The sequence below is a fragment of the Polyergus mexicanus genome, unplaced genomic scaffold (genome assembly GCF_030449975.1).
Source record: "Polyergus mexicanus isolate NDT 795.1 unplaced genomic scaffold, iyPolMexi1.0 SCAF_25, whole genome shotgun sequence".
Classification (NCBI taxonomy): domain Eukaryota; kingdom Metazoa; phylum Arthropoda; class Insecta; order Hymenoptera; family Formicidae; genus Polyergus; species Polyergus mexicanus.
Window position 1 is genome coordinate 2720437 of NW_027223345.1, and position 24614 is coordinate 2745050.

Here is a 24614-nt window from a genome sequence, read left to right on the forward strand (position 1 = left end):
ATATATATAATTACTAAAGACATGTGTCGACAACTTATTTAAAAATTATATATATTTAAAAATTATATATATATTACGAATTATATATATATATATATATATATACAGGGTGTCCAAAAATTCGTGTAACATCCTTTAAGGGAAGGTAGAGGGTGTCATTCTGAATAGGAAAGTCCTGTAACATTTTTTTCTAGAACGCTTAATAAAGGAGTAATTATTATTGAGCAAAGTTTAGCCAATCAGCGCCGACTTTTTGCCGGGCGCACGTCGATGAGCTGCGCGCCTAGTAGTGTGCGCCGCCGCATACTTCACGGATTGCGCGAATTTTCGAACACCCTGTATATATAATTACTAAATATTTATGTCGACAACTTATAAACATATATTAAAATTGGATAAATAATTGAGACATTTCTTGATTTTTACCGATTTTACATATTCCATCTGCTCTATGTAATTATCGGTGTAGGAAAACTCTACATTATTATTATACGTCATTATTTATTTTTTCTTACTTTATCATAGAAATATAAAATTATCGATTGACAATTTGAATTTTAATTATGCTTACCATACAAGAAAAGTTATGCGCCAGTTTGTGACGCATTTGATTTGACATATGTATTGATTGTTGTTTCATAATGCTGACATTAATCTTTATGTATAGTAAATTAAACAATCACAGATAAATAAGATAAAACTTCAAAATGATTTTTCTTGTTGTATGCAGAATTATGTCAATATTTAAAAACTGAATCAATGTATAAGGGCACCTTAACTTGTTGTGCGATGTGCCATGTCTTAGCGCGCGAAATTTTTGCAGACTGATTGGTCAACTTTAAATGCTTCCCACTTAAAAACTATTATAGCCCTTGACATTTTCGCATACGAGTTTTCGTCTTAGAATGTTCCACAGAATCTGTCAGCAAAATGGTGTGCGATGATTTTGGGACACCCTGTGTATGTGTGTGAATTATACTTTCTCTCTCTCTCTCTCTCTAAAAATAATATTCATAAATATTATAACAAAACTTATATTTTAACTTTATATTTTTATTTGAATAGAAATATAACAATGAATCGAAAGCGATTCAGAAAAGACATTTCACATATATCAAAAAGGCACTTAAATCGATTAGCCGCATAAGAATCAAAACTTATATGTGATAGTTTGCGGAATTTTGCGGATAGTTGTTGTGGCTTAAATTGTGGTAGCATTGTATCTATAAAAAATATAGCATACTGCACAAAACGAAATATTCCTGTCATTATAGGCCGCGAATTTTTGGAAAAAGAGGATTTATTTAATATGCCTTGTCCATCTTCATTTCTTGGAATTTATATTGTACATTCGTACTCAGATTTGAAATCGTGGCCATTAAAAAATGTTATTAGAAAATATGTGAGGTTACCATATGGAGACGACAAATATGCAGTGTTTCCATTGATACATAGTAAAATGTAATAAAAAACGGATAAAACGGTAAAAAATACAAATAATTTTATATTTATCTAAATAACAGAATGACTGACACGAAGTTTTATGCAATCGTTGAGTTTGAAGATGGACTTCAAATTGTTCCATACAATTGGCTGAATGAGGATTCCAAGAAAGCCGTTTGGCCTAATTTCACGAATAATAAAAGGTACGACAAGGCGGTGAAATTAATGGAGGAACCGGAACTCACATGGTTGACACATAATATTCGAAAAGTATATGGAACATATTGTAAGTAATATTCTTTTCTTGAATATATATTATTATTATATTAGTTTTCCGTATATAATATTAATATATGTTGATGTTTTTTAATAATTATAGGAAAATGATACATTTTTATTATGATTATATTGTTTTGTTGCAGCAAATTATGGAGTGGCAAGGCAAAAATTGAAACAGGCTGAAGAAGAATCAGATCTTACTTCTACTACTGAAAAAGAAGAATATCTGAAAAAGTCCAGAAAAATCAGAGCTGCTAAAATCGTAGACACATCAACGAGCAGCAGCGATGAACTTTCGGATGAATTTTTAAGGGAATTTTCAAAAATCCCGAAGATTAATAACGTGGCTACATATAAGAATAAATCAAAAAGTCAAAAAAATACACAAAAAGGTAAAAGCACTATAAAGCATTAATCAATTAAAAAAGACTAAAATATTTCAATAATATATTATTGCATGAATTTTAGATATTAATTACAGAAACATCAATAGAAAATGTGCCAAAAAAATTGAGAATAAAGTGGACAATAATAGAACTATTAATAGAACATTAATAAACAATCAGTGCATTGTAGAAATAGGGGAAAAAGATGATTTTCGTAAGTATAATTTTTGGCAAAATAAATTAAGATTTGTACAAGAGATTTATAAATTTGAATATTGTAAAATATATATTATATATGCTTCTGATATCACACACACACACACACGCACGCACGCACGCACGCACGCACGCACGCACGCACACACGCACACACACACACACACAAATTTGCACACATTTATGCATACAGAGTTTCCCGGTATTATTGCACGAATAATTAATTTTTGGTATATATTCTTGGTACATTTTTTGGATTCCATCTTTTTTACAGAATAAATAATTTTAGTGTTATTAACAGTAAAAAATAAGCTGTTTTATCAAGTAAGCTTTACTATAGTATAAATACATAATAAAATCATATTCTTTAATTTCTATTATCTTCATAATTTCAGAAAATTAGAATGTACCTAAAGCAAAATAATAAAGATATAATATTACAGAAAGATAAAAAAATAACACACCTACAAGGAAAAATATTGGAACAAAGCATCAAAAATTCATGAATGAGGAGTAAATAAAGTATAAAAATATTGAACTTTTTTGTTTCAGAATTACAAGAGGATGAAAATATCGAACTTTGTGATGGAGAAATGAATGTAATGACTATGTATGACTGTAACTATAATGTACAAGGTATATATATAAATAAATATAAATAAATATATATACAATATATATATGCAGAACAATTAGTAATAAATATTTGATTCTAGTATATTTTATTTTTTATAATCTTGTGTTTATGTCAAATGAGATAGATATTGTATATTTAGGATTTAGTAAATCTATGTAAAAATTGCAAAAATAATATACCCAGTTAGCAATTTGATAACAAATTGTCGCCAAATTGGCATCAAATCCGGTCAAAACTTGGTAACAAATCCGGTGCCATCTGTGTCCGCGATAGGCTCGTGTTTTGTTGGCAAAATTTGCTGACATAACCTTGACAGCAAATTGACGACAAGAACCGAGCAAAGCTTGCTGACATGACCTGACATCAAATTGGTAACAAAAATCAAGCAAGATTTGCGCAGAGTAGTCTGACAACAGATTGTCAGCAAAAACCGAACAGATTTTGCGTTCCAAAGCCATTTAAATTTGACATATACCGATATTTATTAATTTTATTTTTTTCTGTTTATTTTTTTATTTTCAAATAATTGACAAGATTATATACAAGAAATCTAATTTTATTTTATCAATATAATATTTTTGCATAAAATAAGTTATTAATACATTATTGATCAACTCATAAATCATCATTATTAATCATATTAATATATTATCAGCAATATTATTAATATAAATTTTGTTTACAATTAAAATGGACTAAATATATAAACAAAAAATAGACTAAATATAAAAATAATAGACTAAATATAAAATAATAAACTAAATATAAAATAATAGACTAATATAAAATAGATAATAGTAGATAATAATAGATTAAATATAAAGGTAATAGACTAAATATAAAAAATAATAGACTATATAAACAAAAAATAAAACACAAGATAAAATAAATATATAACAAAATAATATATATATAATATATATAATAAATAACAATAAATTTTAATCTTCAATAAGAGCAATAACTAAATAACAGTAATAAATAACAATTAATTTTAATATTACTTATATCTTGAAATGGGATGTACTCTCGTTGGTGAAAAAAAGCAAAAAATCTGAAAAAGATAGAAAAATTATATTTAGAGTGTATCATCTTGTAAATTAATAAATAATAAGTTTAAACCACGTTGATAGAAAACTGGCGCTGAAAAGTGCCGATTATCCGGAATGATCCAACGAAATTGTTTAAAGTGGCACTGAAAAGTGCCGATTGGTTTCTTCTTTCTTTTTATTATCAGTTAAAGTGCCTATTTCTTCTTACTATCTGGTGCAGACATCTTCCACATGGTTTTCTAGCAATTAAAATGTTTTAATATATTATTTACAATATTTTTTCATTAGAATGCAACTATATTTAGGGCTACCACACAACCTTTTCCGTAATAAGTTACATTACGTTAAGTACTGACCGTAACTTTTAGATTCGTACGTAATCTTAAACTTCAGTCAACGCACAAAGAAAATCGGATGAATTTAAGATTACATACAAATCTAAGTTTACGATCAGTATTTAACATAACGTTACGGAAAAACTGGTGCAGTGGCCCTTAAAGAGAGGATTTTTATTATATCACGATTGATCAATCGGGGTTGCGTTTGGAAACATCACCCGTATGCAGACGAGCGTTCTAACTTTGTTCAACTTTTATTAAATAACAAAGATAAAACAACGCTCGTGTACACACAGGTGATATTTCCAAACGCGGCCTGGAGAAATCTCCACATCGACATATAGAATGGACTGAACATTGCAATAAATAAATGCGCGTTCGCTGTAAAAAAAGAAGTATTACATAGGAAACCTATGTTTTTCTTTTACTAATATCTCATTGGTAATTTTTTGTCCCACTCCAGAAATAAATCATCAAAGACATGCTAGCAAAAGAGACAAACATAGGCCTCCCATGTAGTATCTCTCTTCTTTCTACAGAGGGCGCGCATTTGTGTGCGCATTCCCTCCACTGCGGTTGTTCTCTGTTCTCTATTCCCTATTCCTTATTCCTTTTATTATGCTGAGGTCATTAATCCATTCTTTATATCGATAGCCCGCAACATACAAATATCGATACGTACATACTCATACACAACATACTAATATAAATATCGATACGTAACATACTCATACGATATCATTTAAATAATATCTATTAACAAACCTGTATAAATAAAGTGCGAAGTATTTTTCAATCTTCATCGTTTCTCGTGGGTCCTTGCTCAACGGCATTTTCTTCCGGCTCCTCATCATTCCATAAGTTTATTCTTCTCTCGCGATTGATTGGCCGCGTGCGTGGATCTCGCATTCTGTGCCTCAGTCGTTCTTTTGCTGTCCGGAGAGCTTCTCGAAAGAGTCGTTGAAACTCCGACCGAGTCGGTTTCTGGAAGTGTTGGTTAGAACATACAGCCTCTAAAGAACACAAGATACATTATTGTTAATGGGATTCGCAATAATGTTATAACAATTATATATGTACATAAATAGAAAAAATTGTACCGTAAATAGCCATAGTGAGACGTGCATTATATAAAGATTGTCCTTCCTCGCGGCCCCACCAAGTAAACAATAGTGTTAAGGAATCTTTTATAGTTTCCTTAAAACAAAGATTTATAGACTCTTTCAAATTGAAGCCGCCGATATAATTCAAGTAATTGACCTAAACAAAGTAAGTAAAAATTATAAATAAAAATATATATATTATATAAAAATTATAAAAAGCATACACGTTTCTCGTTTACTTACGACGTCAGAATAACCTTCCTCGTCAATTCTTTCAAATGTATCCATTTGTGTTGCAGATGATATCGGGAGGATAGCTGGCTTATGTGTTGGTTGATGACGATGCTGCACACATTTTAATACTTTTTCCAACAAAGTATTCATTCGTCTATAAACAAATAATTACATATTAGGATGTCATAATAGAGATGTCACATATTAATAAATACGACACATATTTGACACTTACTTCAGCTCTGCCTCTACACGTTCTATGCAGCTATGCATTCTTCTGCAAAGATTGAATAACATTTATAGGTAACTTTAAACATCAGATATTACTGTAACTTTCATTATTATATAGAATCAGTATTTTTATTAAATTTATACAATGATTTATTTTGTACAAATAAATATTTGAATTTACCCATTGTCTCTTGTTTCAGCGTGTGTTAAGGTACGCTGACCATGAGCCGATCCTTGATGAGCCTGTCTTCGAGTGTATACACTGTCCTGGGGAGATAATGTTGCCGTATTATCCTGTAACTCAAAGAATGTATCATTAGTGTACATTGCTTTTCTAGTTGCTATGTTTGATGTGTTATTATGTGTGGAAGGATATGTGTGTAATATATGTGACACCTGTGACACATTAGCAGCACAAGTGTTTTGAGATGTATGTGAATTTGTTAGAATTGTATGCGGTTGATGCGGTTGAGGTTGTATGTTTATGTGTGCTTGATTGTTTATAGTATATGATTGAATGCTTGTGTGCGGTTGAATGTCTGAGTGTGCTCGATTATTTATGCTGCATGATTGAATGTTGGTATGCGGTTGAATATCTGCGTGTGTTTGACTGTTTGTATTGTATTCTTGAATGCTTGTGTGTGGTTGAATATCGGTGTGTGGTTGAATATCGGTGTGTGTTTGACTGCTTGTGTTATATGCTTGAAAGCTTGTGTGCGGTTCAATATCAGTGTGTGTTTGATTATTTGTACTGTATGCTTTAACGCTTGTGTGTGGTTGAAAATCTATATATGTTTGACTGTTTATATCGTGTGCTTCAATGTTTGTATGTGATTGAATATCTGTTTGTGCTTGACTGTTTACGCTATATGTTCCAATGTTTGTAGGTGATTGAATATCTGTGTGTGCTTGATTATTATTTCTATTATATCTAATATTTTTTGATGGTTGAAATTCTGTGTATAATTCAGCATTTGTATGTGGTTCATTTATTTGTTTTGAAATGTTTGCGCGTGTGTATGATGTTTGGTTTTGTAGTGTATGTGATCGAGGGAAAAAATAATTCATTTCGTTCGCCATATTTTGTCCAATCTTCCTCAAATCGTCGATGTCCTTGTCAATATCAATCTCGCTAGTTGTTGATGCGGTATTTCTTCGTTTCGGACTTTCGTCCGAAGAAGTTGTCTGATAGCGCAACGGTTTAGAAATAATGCGCTTCGGCCTATCCATCTGTAAGTCCCTATAAATTAAAATATATATTAGTAAATGATAAATTGTATATAATATGTAACAAATGTATTTTACATTAATTATATTCAGATATATAAGATGTATAAGAAAAAAAAATTCTTAATAAATTTATATAAAATGATTTTCATAATAAATATTTGTTAATTACTGATTTTTTTTTAAAGAAGCAATTTTACAATATTTATGATTATTTTTTTCTTTCAAAAAGTAGCTTCTAACTTAATTAAATAGAAAATATTTTATGCAATAACTCTTACCGTTTCACATAACATTTTTTTTTCAATTAATATGTTTATATTTTTGTTTTAAATGAATGTACAAAATGCTTTTCAAAGTCAAGTGCAATTCAGTATAGAACAAATTATCAAGAGATGTTAGAAGATATTTAAAGAAGAGAAATTCGAACATCAAATTGAGTAAAGAAACATAAAATATAGATATATATAATATAATGAGATAGATATAATATGCATTATCTATAAAAAGCAACACAACGGGAAATATAAGAAATATAAGAAGAAAGGAAAATATAAATATAACAGAAAATATTACAGTATTTTCTCTCACCACTTTTGGAAAAAATGTAAGAGCGACAAAATTAGAAAGCAAAAGAGAGAAAAATATGAAAGAAAGAGGCAAGAAAAAAAGAACATGTTCCCTGTATGCAATCCCTGTAAAAATAAAAATGAATAGTTTACAGCATAGATACATCTTACATCTTCTCGCTGTGTATAATAACAGCGACAATATATTGCAATATTTCCAAATTATTTTCTCCATTACTGTCGTTATCATCCGTCGATGTGCTGTTAGGAAAAGGCATCCTGTAACATTTTGCATGGACTTGATCTGGATGAACATACAAAATTTCGCTGTTTAACGTAGCGCACTTATATATTTGAAAAATAGAAGATACCATGCCAATGTCATAAAAATCATGAATCTCCAAAAATTTTTTAACACCCAAACGAAAGGAGTTATTATCCACAACAATATTAAAGACGATACAGATCGATCCATCACGTAAGATGCAACAATTGTCACGTACATCTGTACCTAATGATATGTTATTAAATTTAATTTTATGATATTGAATACAATTATTATCATTATTATGCGGCATAGATACACGAATAGACGAATCAACATCTTGATTATTGCTTGTTCCATGAACTTCTATCTCTGCCATTCTATTAAAAAACTGTTGGAGAGGTACACCTGGTTTCCTACAATATTTCCTGAAAATTGACATATTATTTTCATAAGGAAATGCGGAAAATGAATCTAAACAACCAAAACGTCTCACATCGCTGATAAGATGAAGAAGACCGTGGACATTGTAAGTATTAAATGTTGGACCATATAGAGCTTCACTTCTATAAACAAATTTTTGTAGCGCAAGTTCTGCAAAGCTTAAGTGTTGTCTAGGCGATGAATTGCAGACCATGATTCTCATTGCTGCGTGTAAGAATAAAAAATGCTTATATAATCGTTCCTCTAATACACCGTACGTTACAACTGGGCCTGTATAAAGAAGAAATTGGCGAAATTCTGTCGCTTTATACTTGGAACATATATCGAGAGATCTGGGACGTCTTGCAAAATCAGATGGACAATATTCTTTAAGATTATTTAGTCTTGTAGACATAATATAGATGGATCTTCCTGATAACTTCGACAGACGTGAATATTTTCCGTATATCCATGCAGACAAGAGTTTTTTCATTACGCCCAAGCATACAAGGTGCATGTACTCAAAAGGAACTTGTGAAACCATACCTATTGGAAGCATTGATAATGGGGTTCTACCCTCTTTATGATGATCTTCATCTAAACACCTGATATATTCTTCATCTGTACGAAGAGGATAATTAATGCCATTGAAAACATAACGACCTTTATGACGTATCCCAGAGACTTTACACTTGGAACAAGGCTGGCACGATACATGACTACGATGATTCAAAATAAAAGCTCGAGCAGGTGCGTCAGCTATGAAACATCTTAATCGTATTGGTATCTTATTACCATGAAAATTAATACCTCCACTATATATGATTTTTTTAATATCCGCAATGAATTTTTCCAGGAAAATATTGGGATCAATTGGCTTATGCGTACCTTTATAAATTCCAATTACTATTGGTCTTGCATGTTGTATATTTGCAACTCTACATTGGATTGGCCAGAATTGAATGCTACCTGATTTATCTAAACTACATCCGTCAATATTGAAATCTAGTTCCAATTGATTAACCATAGATGTAATGGAAATATGTGAAAGATATTTAATAATACCTCTGCTTCTACATCAAAATGGATATATTCTCCTGGTTCTACATTAGACACGACAGCACGTATACGTGGTGTATCGAGAAGCGTTCTAACATCTTTCGGTAATTTATTAAAACAGGGATGTGTTCGAAGAAGAGATAATATGCTGTTACCTTGCATATGCGTTAGATTATTATTTACAAAGCAAGATGCTAAACGTTCGCGGAAAGATTCCATGGAAGTAATTTTGAAGGATGATGAAACTGTATCACTGGCATCAGAAACAGAAGAAGAAACTCCATCATCTATATTAATTTCACTATTATTAATTTCTATATTAATATCACGCCCGTAATTGCAAGTATCATTTATAATATTTGCAAAAGAGCTACAACATTCAGTAATTGATGGACCAGGAGCATCTTCAATATCACGATTGTTATTCAATTCTTTAATGGCAGTTTTGCATTTTAAACGATATTGCAAACGTAAATTTTGTCTAATTTCGTACATGATTCTACTTCGTTGTCTTGTGGATAAACTGTACAAAAATTTTCGCGACATAGTTGATTTTAACTTTGTTGTTTTCATATTTACGTTTTTTCTCGATGATATTACTACAAGCGACGTAATTTCTCCAGTCTCTGCTCAATATCTTGCAATATTACACTCTGCCTGCAATATTACAATCTTCTCAATATTCTTCGTTCACTATCGTTTACTGCACACCACTAATCACTGCAACGATCGAACTGAGAATAATCGAGGCTCGCGGCCTGTGCACGTGTGCACTATAACTGTAAGATTACGACCAATCACGAACTCGAACATCATGGCGCAGCCTATCCGAGAATATCGTTTTGGCGGTATAATATCACGTCATTTTTATCTTGGCGGGAACGAAAATGTATAGCGGGATATTATACCACCAAAACGATTTTCGAATAAGGACGCGTTCCACTTAATGACCGCAACGCTCACGGTATCATTTCATCCTTGTTGTTCACCAAAAGTTGAATAAAGACAGATGATGCTCGCGAGCGTTGCGGTTGTTGAGTGGAACGCGCCTTAAGCTGCGTTATGTTGCTTGAGTGTTGCTTTGTGGCGCGAATTATGGTACACTTCATATAATTTTTCTCTCTTTTTCATTTTTTTTTCAATGAGCGAATACATTCATCTCATTTCAAGATCCCAGACAGCACACAATATTTATAATATGATAAATATTCATAAATATTTTTTACTATTTATTTTTGGAAATATTATATAAATAATATTTTATACATATTTTGTATATAAACAAAATATAGTATATAAATATTTATCAAAATATTTGATAAATATTTTTGTGATTTTAAATTTAACAAATAAAAATTTATTGTATATAAATATCAAAAAGTATTATAAAAATATGTAGCAATATTTACAAAATATTATTATATTTATTTTTTAATATATTAATTATTATTTTATTTATTTAATTATTAATTATTATTTTATTTATTTAATTTATTTAATTATTAATTATTATATTATTTAATATATTAATATATTAAATATTTTAATATATTAAGAAAAGAAATCATAAAAACTTATTCGATATATAATTAAAATATAGACTAAATATTTTATAAATATTTATGGTAAGTAAAAAATAAATATAATAATATTTTGTAAATATTTCTTAAAATTTTTATACTTTTTATATTTATATATGATAAATTTTTATTTGTTAAATTTAAAATAAAAAAAATATTTTGATAAATATTTTAAAATATTCAAATAATTATTATAAATTTGGTACATATTTTATAAATATTTTGTGTACTGTCTGGGATAGTCAAAAATAAAATATTCAAATAATTATTATAAATATTTTATTGTATGTTATCTGGCATAGATGAGTAACGTTAAAATTTGTACTTATATTCTAATATTGTATTGACATATAATCCAAATTATTTATAAATACTTTGATGCACGAAGGGACCAAAAATGCGCGACAATTTAACATTTTCTTGCGACTTCTTAATTCCGTTTTATATAACAAAATTTATTATATTTTTGTAACATACATTATATTTATTATATGTTTATTTTATGTTTTGCTTTATTCTTTGTATATATTTAGTTTTGTTATTATTTAGTTTAATTGTAAACGTAAAATTTATATTAGTAATTAATAATATAGGTATTGATAATTTATATTATACATTTCAAAGTTATATTAATAAAATTTGTATTAATAAAAACATATTGTATTAATAAAATAAAATTACATATATTTGTATATGTCAGTTATTTCAAGAAAAAGATATAAACAAAAAAAGTTTATTAATAAATACGTCAAATTGATATACGTCAAATTTAAATGGCTTCAAAACAACAAAGTCTGTTTTGTTTTTGCTGACAATCTGCTGCCAGACTGCTCCGCGCAGATCTTGCTCGATTTCTGCTACCAATCTGCTGTCAGATTGCGCGCGCGCAGATTCTGCTCGGTTTGTGCTGCCAATTTTGTCAAGCACGTCAGCAAGCTTTGCTCGGTTTTTGCCACTAATTTGCTGTCTGGTTATGTCAGCAAGTTTTGCTCGGTTTTTGCCGGCAATCTGCCAGCTTAATCGGTAATAACAAATTTTGTACCCAATTTGTAGCCTTTTTGCTGATAATAATTTGTAGCAAGCGCTTGGCAAAATCTGTTAGAACAGACGTGGCTGACTGGGTATATAATAATAACATTATTTTATTACTTTTAGAATCACAATATACTGAAAATGTGACCAACCCTAAAGAGTGCTATGATAAAGATGATGTTAACTCAACTTTATTAGCAATCAACACATCAGGTACGAAGTTGAATTATAAAAAAAGTTAGTATAAAAATAATTCCTAGTTTACTTATAATTATATATGATATAGTTTGAGTCATAATGTTATTGAGTATGAAACAATTTATCATCATATACTCTTACACTTTTTCTCATATTTTTAACTTCCCAAATTTTTAAAAAATTTTGTATTTTTTTTATACACCTAAATGTTTTTTATAATAGAAGATTTTCAGCAAAAGACGTGTTATATTGTTCTCTATGTCTTTTGTTGGAAAACACTCGACCTTGACGCTCTTATAATTATTAGAAAAACAAATTGATATGATTTAATAGGAGTATAAGTAATTTTAAAATAACATATATAACGAATGTCTAATGTAGATCGGAAAAATAAAATGTATATTGACTTAGTTTACATCAATAGTTAAATATGCGTACTAAGTATATTATGGCCAATAACAATCATTCCTCGGAAGAATGGGATGACTGTGATTGATCATTATAATATAATTTAGTACGCATATTAAAATATCGGTGTAAACTAAATCTTTGTAATGTTATTGGCTGATATTATATGTAATAATAAAGCCATTACATATTATATCTGATATAAAAAATTAGATCAATAACTAAATCAATGTTTAAATTGTATTGAAATAGTATGGTAATTTTATTTTATTACTTTTAGAGCCCCAATGTACTGAAAATTTGCCCAACCCAGAAGAATGCTATAATGATGAGGATAATATTAACGATGATGTTAACTCAATGTTATCAACAAACAATATGCCAAATGTGAATTATGAACAAAGTTAGTGCAAATAGTTTCTATTTTATTTATGATTATGATATATTTTCATAAGTTCTATATTTAATTATTTATTCGGAAACATTTTTGCATTATATTTCGTTTTTATTTTTCTTTTTTTTATATTTTCAATCTAGAATTTTTCAAAAATTTCATCTTTTTCACACATACATGAATTAACTTTTTTCAATGTTTTATAAGAATGGAAAATTTTCAACAATTTGTCGTTAGAAAATTAATAAATTTGGAATTAAAAGTTAATAATATGAGCCAAAAAATGAAATTAATGAACACAAATCAAAAGCTTATATTAGATAAACTTTCACTTACTTCAATTTTCGAAATGGAACAAAGAGAAATTGATATTTTTGAAGATTTACCACTCAAAGATGAGAATAGTCTTCAACTCATGGAAACAAAATTAAAAAATGACATCTTACCGGAATCAAATGGTAAGTCAAATATCTATATTTCAATCTTAAAAATATTTCAGTATTATAAAATTTCTTTGAGAAAAGGGAGAATAATAGTTTAGGATCTGATGGACAATTTTGAAGAGAATATCAGTAGAAAAAATTTTAAACAAATTTTATGTATTGAATATTATTTCTTGCATGATAAAGTCATATCTATTTTCTAGATTATGTAATGTATTTGATCCGTGCAACATATGTAAATTTCTCAAAGATAGCAGATGCATATGTATATAAATTATATATTTAGATGAAACAAGTTTTTTTATAGAAATTTTATAAAAAAGCATTTACAAACATAGACTTCCGTTTCCGGTACGTAGAGTGTGACACGTGTGTATGTGGAAGGTGCTGTTTGACGGTGGTTGAGAGGAGAATTAGAGGGGCGACGAGAGAGAAGGGTTGAGTGAGAGCGAGTGGAGGTGAAAGAGCGAGTGAGGGAGTGAAGGGAGAACTGGAAGTGAGAAGGGAAGGGAATAAAAGGGCATTTACGAGCCGGCGGTTAGAGGCGAGTGGGCACGGAGTATAGGATAGGTAGAGCGGTAGACGCGACGGAGCGCTAGGGAAACAGCGCGCGATAGGGGAAAGTGGGGGTAGCGCTAATGAGCGGCAGAGCACGGAGCAAAGAGAGTAGATAGAGGGGAAACAAAGACAGTAAAATAGAGAAGAGAAGGAGAGTATAAGTAGAGAAAAGGAAACAAAACAAGAAGCTGGAAAAGGGAAACAAGGATAGATAAGCAGGGGAGAATGGAGAAAGGTGGGATAAAACAATCGAAAGAGAGAAAAGGAAGTGTAGGAGATATATCAGAGTTTTTGAAGAAGAAGAGAGAGAGAGAGGATAAGAACGGAGAGGAGTCTATTTTTAGATCAAGTAAAATCATAGTAAGATCACCAAAAGCAATGGGGGAGAGAAAGGAGGAGGATAGAGAGGGATGGGAGAGGCAATTGAGGGAGGAATTAAGAAAGGACATAATAACAGGGGTAAAATTGCTAGGAGAAGAGATAAGAGAGGATTTAAGAGAGATCAAAGATAATTTAGTGGGACAAGGAGAAGGGATAAAAAAGGAATTGGAAAAGATAAGGGAGGAATTTAGAGAGAGGGAGAGGGAATGGGAGGAAGAGAGAAGGGAAATGAGAGGAAGGATAGAAAATCTGGAAAAGAAATTAGAAAAATGGATAAAGGAAGGGAAAGGAAGAGTAGGCGAGGAGGGCAAGGAGGGAGCAGGGGTAGTAGGAGAAGGGGAATTAGAAACAAAAATAAAGGTAATAGAAAGAAAATTAGAGCGGAAGGAACGAGAGGATAGAAAGAGAAATATAGTAATTAGGAGAGTAGAAGTGGAAAAAGGAGACGTAAGAGGAGGAGTAGAAAAGATCTTGGAGATACTAGGAGTAAATATAAAAATAGAGAGTGTGAAAAGAGTTGGAATAACGACGGAAGGAGAGAGAGGAATGGCGGTGGTGACGTTAGGGAGCATGGAACAGAAAAGACAAGTTATGGAGAATAAGAAAAAGTTGAGGGGAAGAGAGGAAAGGATAGAAGATGATTTAACATGGGAGGAAAGAAAGGTTAGATGGAGGCTCAGGGAGATAGCCAGGAAAGAGGAAGGAGAAGGAAGGAGGGTACGGATAGGTAATGGGGGATTGCAAATAGATGGCAAATGGTGGAAATGGAATGAGGAAGAGGAAGTATTGAAAAGTGAAAGAGGGGAAGTGAAGGGGGAGAGAGTAGGGTATAGGAGAGAGAGACAGGGGGAATAAGGGGGAAGGTAGTTGAGAGGGGACTAGTAATAGAGACAGGGGAGAGGGAGGGGAGGACAAGTGGGAGAGTAATAAGGGGAGGGAAGGAGAGGAGAGGGGGAACAGAGAGACGTGGGGGGGGCGGTAAGGAGAAAGAGATATGGAAGATGGCTTTCTGGAATGTAGCAGGTTTAAAAAACAAAGATAAGGGATTTTGGGTGTAACGGTTCACCTTTCCCGTACGCCGCGGATCAAGGCTCGCCGGTGCCAGGATTCGGGAGAAGGGGGAAACTCCAACTTACTTTACCTTCGGGTAGTCGGTTTTAAACAAGTCTTTTTATTCCAGCAGTTATTACAAAAGATATTTAACACTTAAAGCTAAGCGCGAAGCAACATGCGGAAACGGTGCGCGTCCAGTGTTTCGTGCGTGAACGGTGGTCGCTCGCAAGGCAACGTGCAAGCACGGCGCGGACAGAGTTTTGCGCGTGGAGCTCGGGAAGCGAGCGTGGCTCAAGCGGCCGTGTTCCGCAGTCGCGGTGTTCGCATGCAATTAAACTACGATTATTATTCGTGGTACAGTACAGATCTTAAACACTACGGGGTGTCGCGGGGCCCTCAATGTAATTCCAACTGCCTGACTGCCTTATCCTTAAAAGGACGGGGCGTCGGCGTTCTCGGCGGTCTATCCTTAAAAGGACTGACGCTCCCGTAGTAGTTTGAGGGCCGTGGGTGAAGATAGAAACGGCGCGACACTGGCGGGAATCCTAAGGTCTAATTAACTCTCTAGTCGCGGTATGTACAATGCGGTCTTATAATACGAACAGGTCGCGGTATATATACAACCGGTGCTAGAATCTATCCGGGCGCGGTCTTACTGATTACGGTATTGGTACAACGGTATTACAAGGTATCGGGTCGCGGTATGTGTACAAAGCGGTACTGGAAGCTACTAGAACGCGGAGACCGAAGCGGTCTTACGATACAAACGGTCTTACGGTATAACGCGGTGCGAACTTATCGACTAGTAGGATGCGCCGTCCCAGCAACCGGGAAGCCCGGCATAACCACGGGTAGCCCGTGACCTGGTTTAACGCGGGGTAGGATGCGCCGTCCCAGCAACCGGGAAGCCCGGCATAACCACGGGTAGCCCGTGACCTGGTTTAACGCGGGGTAGGATGCGCCGTCCCAGCAACCGGGAAGCCCGGCATAACCACGGGTAGCCCGTGACCTGGTTTAACGCGGGGTAGGATGCGCCGTCCCAGCAACCGGGAAGCCCGGCATAACCACGGGTAGCCCGTGACCTGGTTTAACGCGGGGTAGGATGCGCCGTCCCAGCAACCGGGAAGCCCGGCATAACTACGGGTAGCCCGTGACCTGGTTTAACGCTGGGTAGGATGCGCCGTCCCAGCAACCGGGAAGCCCGGCATAACCACGGGTAGCCCGTGACCTGGTGTAACGCTAGGTATTAAGGTGCGCCGTCCCAGCAACCGGGTAACCCGGCGTAACTACGGGTAGCCCGTAGCCTGGTGTAACGCGGTATGGGTTTCGGATCTGGAGTTGTACGAGGTAGGACTCGGGATCGGGAACTGGAAACGCTATGTTTGCCGGAGCGCCTTATATACCGGCGGCCGGCCTCCCACTCACGCGAGTCGGTGCGTGGTGGGAGCGCGTGGTGGGGCGGCCCCACGGTGGGGCCGCGACACGGGTGTGGAAGTTTAGGGGCGCCATAGGCGCCGAGCCTCAAAATTGCGGGCGGCTGGTCGGCCCGCGAGGCTGGTAACGGTATCGTTACATGGGATATGATTGGAGAGTGGGATGTCATAGTACTCATGGAGACATGGGTGGACGAGAAAGGATGGAGGGGAGTAAAAAACAAGTTACAGAAGGGTTTTAAATGGGGGATGCAATACGCGAGTAGAAAGAATAAAAAAGGAAGAGCAATGGGAGGAATGATAATGGGGATAAGAAGGGAAAGGGAAATGGAGATAGGAGAAATTGAAACGACGGAGGAAGGGATGATGACGGGGACATTGAAAAGAGGAGGAGTGGAATGGAGAATAGTGGGAGTATATGTGAACGAGGACTTAGAGAGGAAGATAGAGGGTTTAAAGAAGTGGATGGAAGAGAGAGAGGAGGAAGGAAGGAGAATAATAATAGGAGGTGACTTTAATGCCAGAACTGGAGAAATGGGAGGAAGGGTAAATTTGGGGAAGGAAGAGGAAATTGGAAAGAATAGGAACTCCAAAGATAAGAAGAGTAATAGGGAAGGGAGGAGATTGGTGGAGGTGCTAGAGGAAACTGGATGGAGTATAGTAAATGGGAATATAAAAGGAGATGAAAAAGGAGAATACACGTATACCGGGGGGAGGGGAAACACGGTAATAGATTATGTATTAGGAAATGAAGGGATATGGGAAAAAATAGAAAGATTAGAGATAGGATAGGAACATAAACTCGGATCACCACCCGGTGATTTGCTGGATAAAAGGGGAAGACAGTTGGAAGAAGAAAAGGAAAGGGAGGCAGAAAGGCAGGAGAGGGGTTTGGAATGAGGAGGGGAGAGAGAAATTTAGGAGGGAAATAGGAGAAATAAAGATAGGAGGAGAAGAAGGAGGGACGGAGGAGGAGATAGAGAAAATGAATGAAAGGATAAAGAAGGCCTTGGAAGAGAGCGAGAAGGGGGAAGGAAAGGAAGAGAAAAGAAAGGGGGGGTGGTGGGATAAGGGGTGTATAGAGAAAAAGAAGGAAGTAAGGCGGAAGTTGAGGAAATGGAGGAGAGGAGAAGAAGAGAGAGGAAGGTATAGAGAGGAAAAGAGAGAATACAAGGAGATGTGTGAAAGGAAAAAGAAAGAGGAGGGAGAAAGATTAATAAGGGAAGCAGGAGAGGCGAGAACGGAAAGTAAAGTATGGGAGATAGTTAATAGGGAGAGGAGGAAAAGGAAAGGAGTAGAGGAAGGGATACAGATGAAGGAATGGAAGGAGTATTTTATGGGGTTATTAGGAGGGGTAGAAGAAAGAGTGCGGAGAGGAAGAGGGGGAAGGAATAGAAGAGAGAGGGAAAGGGAAATAGAGTGGGAAGAAATAAATAGGATTATGAGTAATTTAAGGTTAAACAAAGCTATGGGGTTGGATAATATACCAAATGAAGTATGGAGATACGGGGGAGAAGATATAAGGAAATGGGTATGGGAAACGTGCAACAAGGTATGGAGAGGAGAGGGATGGCCAGAGGGATGGAAGGAAGGGATAATAGCACCGATTGTGAAAAAAGGAGAAGGGGATAAAGTCACGGATTATAGAGGAGTGACGCTTATGTCAACGCTGTATAAAATATACACATCGATTCTGGCAGAAAGGTTAAGAGAGGAAGTAGAAGAGAAAGGTATAATACCAGAGAATCAGGCAGGATTTAGAAAGGGAAGAGGGGTGATGGACAATATATATGTATTGAATTATCTGGCGCAAAGACAGATTAGTAGGGAGAAAAAGAAATTAGTAAGTGTGTTTATAGACCTGAAAGCGGCTTTTGACTCAGTAGATAGGGGAGTGCTGGTAAGACAAAGAGTAGAGTGAGGATAGGAGAGGAAATAAGTGAAGAATTCTGGACGGGTAGAGGAGTGAGACAGGGTTGCCCATTAAGTCCGGTGTTATTTAACATAGTAATAGCAGATATGGAGGAGGAAATTGCCAGGGGAATTTGGGGTGGAGTTAAGTTGGGAGAGGGGAAGATATTCTCCATGGCATATGCAGACGATATAGTGCTGTTAGCGGAAGAGGAAGATGAGATGAGGGCAATGTTAGCAAGGACGGAAAGATATATGGACAATAAGAGAATGGAGGTGAACGTATTGAAAACAAAGGTCATGGTATTTAGAAAGGGAGGGGGTAGGAGAAAAAGAGTAAAGTGGATGTGGAAAGGGAAGAAGATAGAGGAGGTTAAAGAAATAAAGTATTTAGGATACGTGTTTCAGGCAAATGGTAGACAGGAAGGGCATGTAAAAGACAGAGTAAGGAAGGCGGTGGGAATTATGGGGCAAGTATGGAGTATAGGAAAGAGAAAATTTGGAAAAGATATAGGGAAGAGGATCTGGCTTTTTGATGTATTAGTTTGGACGGTGTTAAGTTATGGAGCAGAGGTATGGGGCTGGAAGGAGAGGGATAGAGTAGAGAAGGTAGAAGAAAGATTCTTAAAGTGGTTACTAGGAGTAGACAGGAGAACACCAGGATACATGGTAAGGGAGGAATTAAAAAGAGATAAACTTAGAAGTAGGGCGGCAAGAAGAGCATGGAATTTCGAAAAAAGACTAGAAGAAGGGAAAGGAGGGGGTTTAGCGAAGGAGTGTCTGGAAGAAATCAAGAAAAGAACAGAAAAGGAGAGAGGAGTATCGGAATGGGAGAAGGAAAGAGAGAGATATTTCAGTGAAAAAGGGCTAGAGAATTTGGCATGGAATAGAGAGGGAGAGGGAGGGATGATAGAGTATGAGGAAGTGGAAAGGAAAGACAAGGAGTTACAGAGGGAGGAGAGAAAAGAAAGGATAGAGGAATCGAGGTTTAATAGATGGTACAAGAGAATAAAGAGTGAGGGAATACCAAAGTATTTAAAAAAGGGTTGGTCGGAGAGGAGGTGGGGAAGGGTGACAAGATTTAGGCTAGGTAATGAAATGAGGGAAAGTAGGTATTGGGAAAGTGAAGAGAAAAAAGTATGTAGGGTGTGTAATAGAGAGAGAGAGACATGGGAGCATGTATGGGAGGGATGCGGGAGAGGAGAAGGAGAGGGGGAGGAAAGCTGGCAAGAGGCGGTGGAAAGAATATTAGGAGAGGAAGGGGAGGGGGAAGAATGGATGAAGGAAGTATTGAGGAGAAGGGAGGATAAGGCAGAGGGGAGGGAGGGGGAGGAAGAGAGGGAGTGAAAGAATGAGAGAGAGTGATTGAGAAAGGAAGGAAAGAGGAGAGAAGGTGAAGTAAAGGACTAAAAACCGGAAGCGGAGGTCCAAAATAGGTTAAGAAGAGTTAGGAATTTAGCGTGTGTGTGTGTATAGGCAGGAAGGAAAGATAGAATAAGGATAGCATAAGTTAGTTTAAGTAGTTTAAGTAATATAAGTTAGATTAAGGAAATGTATGTGAGACGCTAAGGGAGGTAAATATTTGTAACCCCTTTGGGGAACAATAAAGATATTCTATTCTATTCTATTCTATTCATTTACAAACATATATTTTGTGGAATATTTTTATTCAGAATTGCAGATCCTAAGTTATTTATATTCTTTTTCTCGTTTCGAGATGTTTTATGCAAAGAATAGTTAATAAAATATAATACTATATCATTTCGCTTATACATATTTCGAAAATAACTATTCATAATACTACTTTAAAATAATTTTGCTTAAAGCTGGCAAGGCTTGTCGCAATAGTGTGATGCACATTTTACGCAAATAATAGAGCAAACCTTGCCGTGCACGGCATGACAGCAAATTTGTCGCAAGAACAGGACAAACCTTGCTGTGCACGGGATGACAGCAAATTTGTGGCAAGAATAGGGCAAACCTTGCCGTGTACGGCATGATAGCAAATTTGTGATCATTCTCTATATAGGATGATTCAGAAACTCTGAAGAACGATAAATCTCGCAGAGAAGAATATTTTTTGTGAAGTAATCCCTCATGTTTTCTGGCGCGTCGTTTAAGAATATGCGACCGAGCAGACAAGAGTCTTAGGTGGCATTTATTATAATTATGTGTTACGTCCTGCCAACTCCACGATTCCTTCCTTCCGCGAAATTGCGGCAAGGATCGTCGATTGACAATAAAAATAAGTCTTTCGGTAAATAGAACATCTTGCACCACATAACGTTTTAAACTTTAAACATTTCATCACTTATCAGTAAATATATCTATGAGTAACCACGAGAAAAACAAAAAGAAATTAAGCCGATCAATAGATATTCCATATATAGACTTTCCAGCGAAAGAACAAATAAACAGCGAAGAGACGATGAAAACATCTTACGAAATATATAACAAAATAACCGCATCATCATCGATAGAAATCATAGACCTTTGCTCTTCACCTCAAAATCACGTGTGCAAAGGTCCATCGGAAAATGTTCACCTTCGACCAATCGTCGAACTATAAAAAGAGAGCCCGCGAGACTCCGCTCTCTCAGTTTTTATCAGAGTTCGACCCGATTCTTACGCCGCAAAGCGTCTGATTTCGGGATAATTAAGAGATAGTTGTTACGCCCTTCCGTCGACTCATCCTTTTTCGAGTCTGGACGTAACATACTGTTCTTAAATTTTGGGGGCTCGTCCGAGATTGTAATGTGCGATCTTTTAAACTGGAATGAGTAAAGGGACAAGAGATACAGCTGATAAAGACGAAGTAGAACGAAATCTAACAAATCAGAAACACATCACACTTCCACTCCTAACAAAACCACTAAAAACATTAATTTTTCATTAGATGAAACTGTAATTGAAAAAGATTTCGAAAAAAAGTTTAGCGAGTCAGCGGCCGAATCTCATTTTGCCGATTCCTGCGATAAGACTACCTGAATTTAATAAATCCGAAAAAAGGAAAGACCCGAGCGGTATCAGCAGCAACATGACTCAAAATAATCCTTTCGCTACTTTGAAATACGCGGTCGAAGCCGTCCCTTATTTTGACGGTCAAAATATTCCACTAAATTATTTTATTGAAGGATGTGAAGAAGCGAAATCCATGTTGCCTAGAGAGGCTGAATCACAGTTTACTAAAATAATAAGAACTAGGATAATAGGTGAGGCTCGCCGCACTATACAAGATCAAGGTTTTGATAGCGTTTCTCATTTAACTAAATATTTAAAACAAATTTATGGACCTGTAAAAAACGTTTATCAATTACAAGGAGAATTAGGTTGCATATATCAAAAGAGTGATGAAGATGTAATTAATTATGCAAATAGGGTAAAAATTCTTGGGAAACAAATTTTAGAAGCATATAGAAGTTCTGGAAACGTGTTATCTGACCAAAGTATTAAAGCATCATTAGAAAAAGACATGTGCAAATTTTTTATTAGAGGGCTAATACCAGAAATCGAGCAACGAGTTTCAAGAAATTTACCAGATGTACAAGCAACCGCAGCCGACACTATAAGGATAGAGAGAGAAATCCGAGCAATGACAGATTTACGACAGGGAATAGCAGGTAGACAAAAAACTAACAGCCTAAGGGAAACTTGTCAAATCTGTTATAAGGAAGGACATGTAGGTCCTTCCTTAACCTAACCTAACTGCAGAAAATATTTACAAACATCTCAGCAAGTTAATAACCAGATTGATTTAGGAACCGCGATATTAGTTTGTCAAATTTGTAAAAAACGCGGGCATGGAGCAGAGAAGTGTCGTTTCCGTGACCCACAAATCCGCCGACCGGTAGTTCAAGGAAGAATAATAACTTGTCAATTATGCTTAAAATCCGGTCATGATGCAAAATCTTGCCGACAGAATAATACTAATAACAATAAAATCTCGGTAATTTGTCAATGGTGCGAAAGACCCGGCCATTCTGCAAATAATTGCTGGAAGAAACAGAACGAACAACGTTATACGGAAGACAAAACTCGTGTATCTTGTCAAATTTGCAACAACTTTGGACACATTGCTAAAGATTGTCGATCAAAACTAAACCAACAAACGGGATCTAGGAATTCCTTATTCTGCCGCTATTGTAAGGAGCAAGGTCATCGTCTCGAAAATTGTCAATTACGCCATGCCAGTAACTTTCGAAAAAAAAAATGATCAGGGAAACTACAACGGCCCCTCGACGTCGGGTGCACAGCAGGGGTCCGAACGAGAGCCGCACCCGCCCAAAACTCAGGTAGCCAAGTAGACAAGGACAGAACTACCATAAGGCCCGCGATTGTAAACCTCGACAAACATAGTCGCGTGCCTACCGTTCAAATCAACATCGATAATTTAACTACTAGTATAACTTTTATGCTAGACACGGGATCTGGACCTAATATAATTAAAGAAAATCTCGTTCCCGAAGAAATAAATATTAATTACACTAATATCCTTAAGTTGAACGGTATAAATAATTATCATGTGTACATCTTAGATGAAATTACATTAACTCTTTTTGAAACACCGGTTATATTCCATATTGTATCTAACGATTTTCCAATTTCACAATCCGGCATATTAGGAAACGATTTCTTTAAACAAACTTCATCGAAAATAGATTACGCACAAGGGCACTTGGATGTCTCCGGAATCAACATACCTTTCTTATCGCCTGAAGCCATTATAGTAATTCCGCAATCCGAATCATTATTTTATGTAAGAATAGAAAATCCAGAAATACAAATAGGCTACATACCAAGATTAAAAATAGCACATGGAATTTATTTGGGAGATACCATCGTGGAAAATGTTTCTGGAAAAGCATATTTAAATGTTATCAGTACTTTAGATGAAGAGGCAGAAGTACATGTCCCGACCTTGCGCTTAAAACCATTGAGCGAATTATTAGATGACCATGATTCAAAGACCGAGGCTCTGAATAAGGAAAAAGAAGAAACCACTAACGGAACATTTATACATAATGAATACGATTATGAAGATAATATGGGTATCGAAAATGAAGGTGGAAATATGGATGAAGAAAATATTATTATCGAAGAAATTAATTATGAAGACGAAGAAACAACTTTAAACAAAGAAGAAAATAAAAATAAGAATAAAATTAAAAACGAAGACGAGATAAAAATTAAAATTGAGAGGAAAAATGAAAAAATAAACAATTCAAAAATCCCTGGAGAGGGAAATTACCAAACCTCTCCTGCAAATCCAATGAATCCAACCATTCCTGGAAGGGAAAGTTACCAACCTTCGAAGAGAGAAATTATCAATCCTCTTAAGAAGGGAATGATTCTATGATTTCGGAGGGAAATTTCCAAATCTTGTCAGAAAATCCTAGCTCCGTCGATTGCGAGGAGGAAAATTACCAAACCTCACTACATATTTCGACACAAACTCATTCCAAAAAGGGGAGAAGTCCTTTATCCTCCCTGGATATCAAATTTCCTAAGGTTGGATTATTTAAAGAAGAAAGTGAAAATGAATTAAAAACCTCTCATGTTACTATAAAAGACTTCCTTGAAGAGGCTCAAAAATATAATTTAAATATTAAAAATTCAAATTTACGAAATATGAAAAATAAAAATAAACCGTCTTCAAAAATCATTACGTTTTTGTCACATAAATCTCAAGAAATCTTAGAGAAATTCATGCGAAAACGCAAAACAAAATATAAAACAAAACAAGAAGTTGAAAAATATAATT

The 24614-nt window shown here is 34.9% G+C and overlaps 3 protein-coding genes and 1 pseudogene across 3 annotated transcripts; 2 read left to right on the plus strand and 2 right to left on the minus strand.

Annotated features, from left to right (window-relative positions):
• Positions 1-1524: 1524 nt before the first annotated feature.
• Positions 1525-4870, plus strand: LOC138943089 (uncharacterized). The gene is made up of 4 exons (XM_070313607.1): positions 1525-1729; positions 1866-2114; positions 2877-2960; positions 4815-4870. The coding sequence occupies exons 1-4, from the start codon at positions 1525-1527 to the stop codon at positions 4868-4870; spliced, it is 594 nt and encodes a 197-aa protein (XP_070169708.1).
• On the minus strand, positions 4197-5838 carry LOC138943148 (uncharacterized). The gene is made up of 4 exons (XM_070313702.1): positions 5698-5838; positions 5452-5611; positions 5117-5364; positions 4197-4252 (listed from the first exon to the last, which is right to left on the minus strand). The coding sequence occupies exons 1-3, from the start codon at positions 5836-5838 to the stop codon at positions 5144-5146; spliced, it is 522 nt and encodes a 173-aa protein (XP_070169803.1). The 3' UTR covers positions 4197-4252; positions 5117-5143.
• A 2044-nt stretch (positions 5839-7882) lies between these two features.
• Positions 7883-10035, minus strand: LOC138943090 (uncharacterized). Its single transcript, XM_070313608.1, is given in 2 exon segments — positions 7883-9469; positions 9472-10035. Coding segments are annotated over 2 exon segments (2151 nt in total).
• Positions 10036-14616: 4581 nt separating this feature from the next.
• On the plus strand, positions 14617-23157 carry LOC138943091 (uncharacterized; annotated as a pseudogene).
• The last annotated feature ends 1457 nt before the right edge of the window (positions 23158-24614 follow it).

Bases quoted from the DNA above. Each gene is read 5' to 3' on its own strand.
- LOC138943089 (XM_070313607.1), top strand. From the start codon at position 1,525: ATGACTGACACGAAGTTTTATGCAATCGTTGAGTTTGAAGATGGACTT. The intron at 1,730-1,865 runs GTAAGTAATATT...GTTTTGTTGCAG, and splicing joins AAAAGTATATGGAACATATT to CAAATTATGGAGTGGCAAGG. The intron at 2,115-2,876 runs GTAAAAGCACTA...TTTTTGTTTCAG, and splicing joins TCAAAAAAATACACAAAAAG to AATTACAAGAGGATGAAAAT.
- LOC138943148 (XM_070313702.1), bottom strand. From the start codon at position 5,838: ATGAATACTTTGTTGGAAAAAGTATTAAAATGTGTGCAGCATCGTCAT. The intron at 5,612-5,697 runs GTAAGTAAACGA...TACTTTGTTTAG, and splicing joins AGGAAGGTTATTCTGACGTC to GTCAATTACTTGAATTATAT. The intron at 5,365-5,451 runs GTACAATTTTTT...TGTGTTCTTTAG, and splicing joins TCTCACTATGGCTATTTACG to AGGCTGTATGTTCTAACCAA.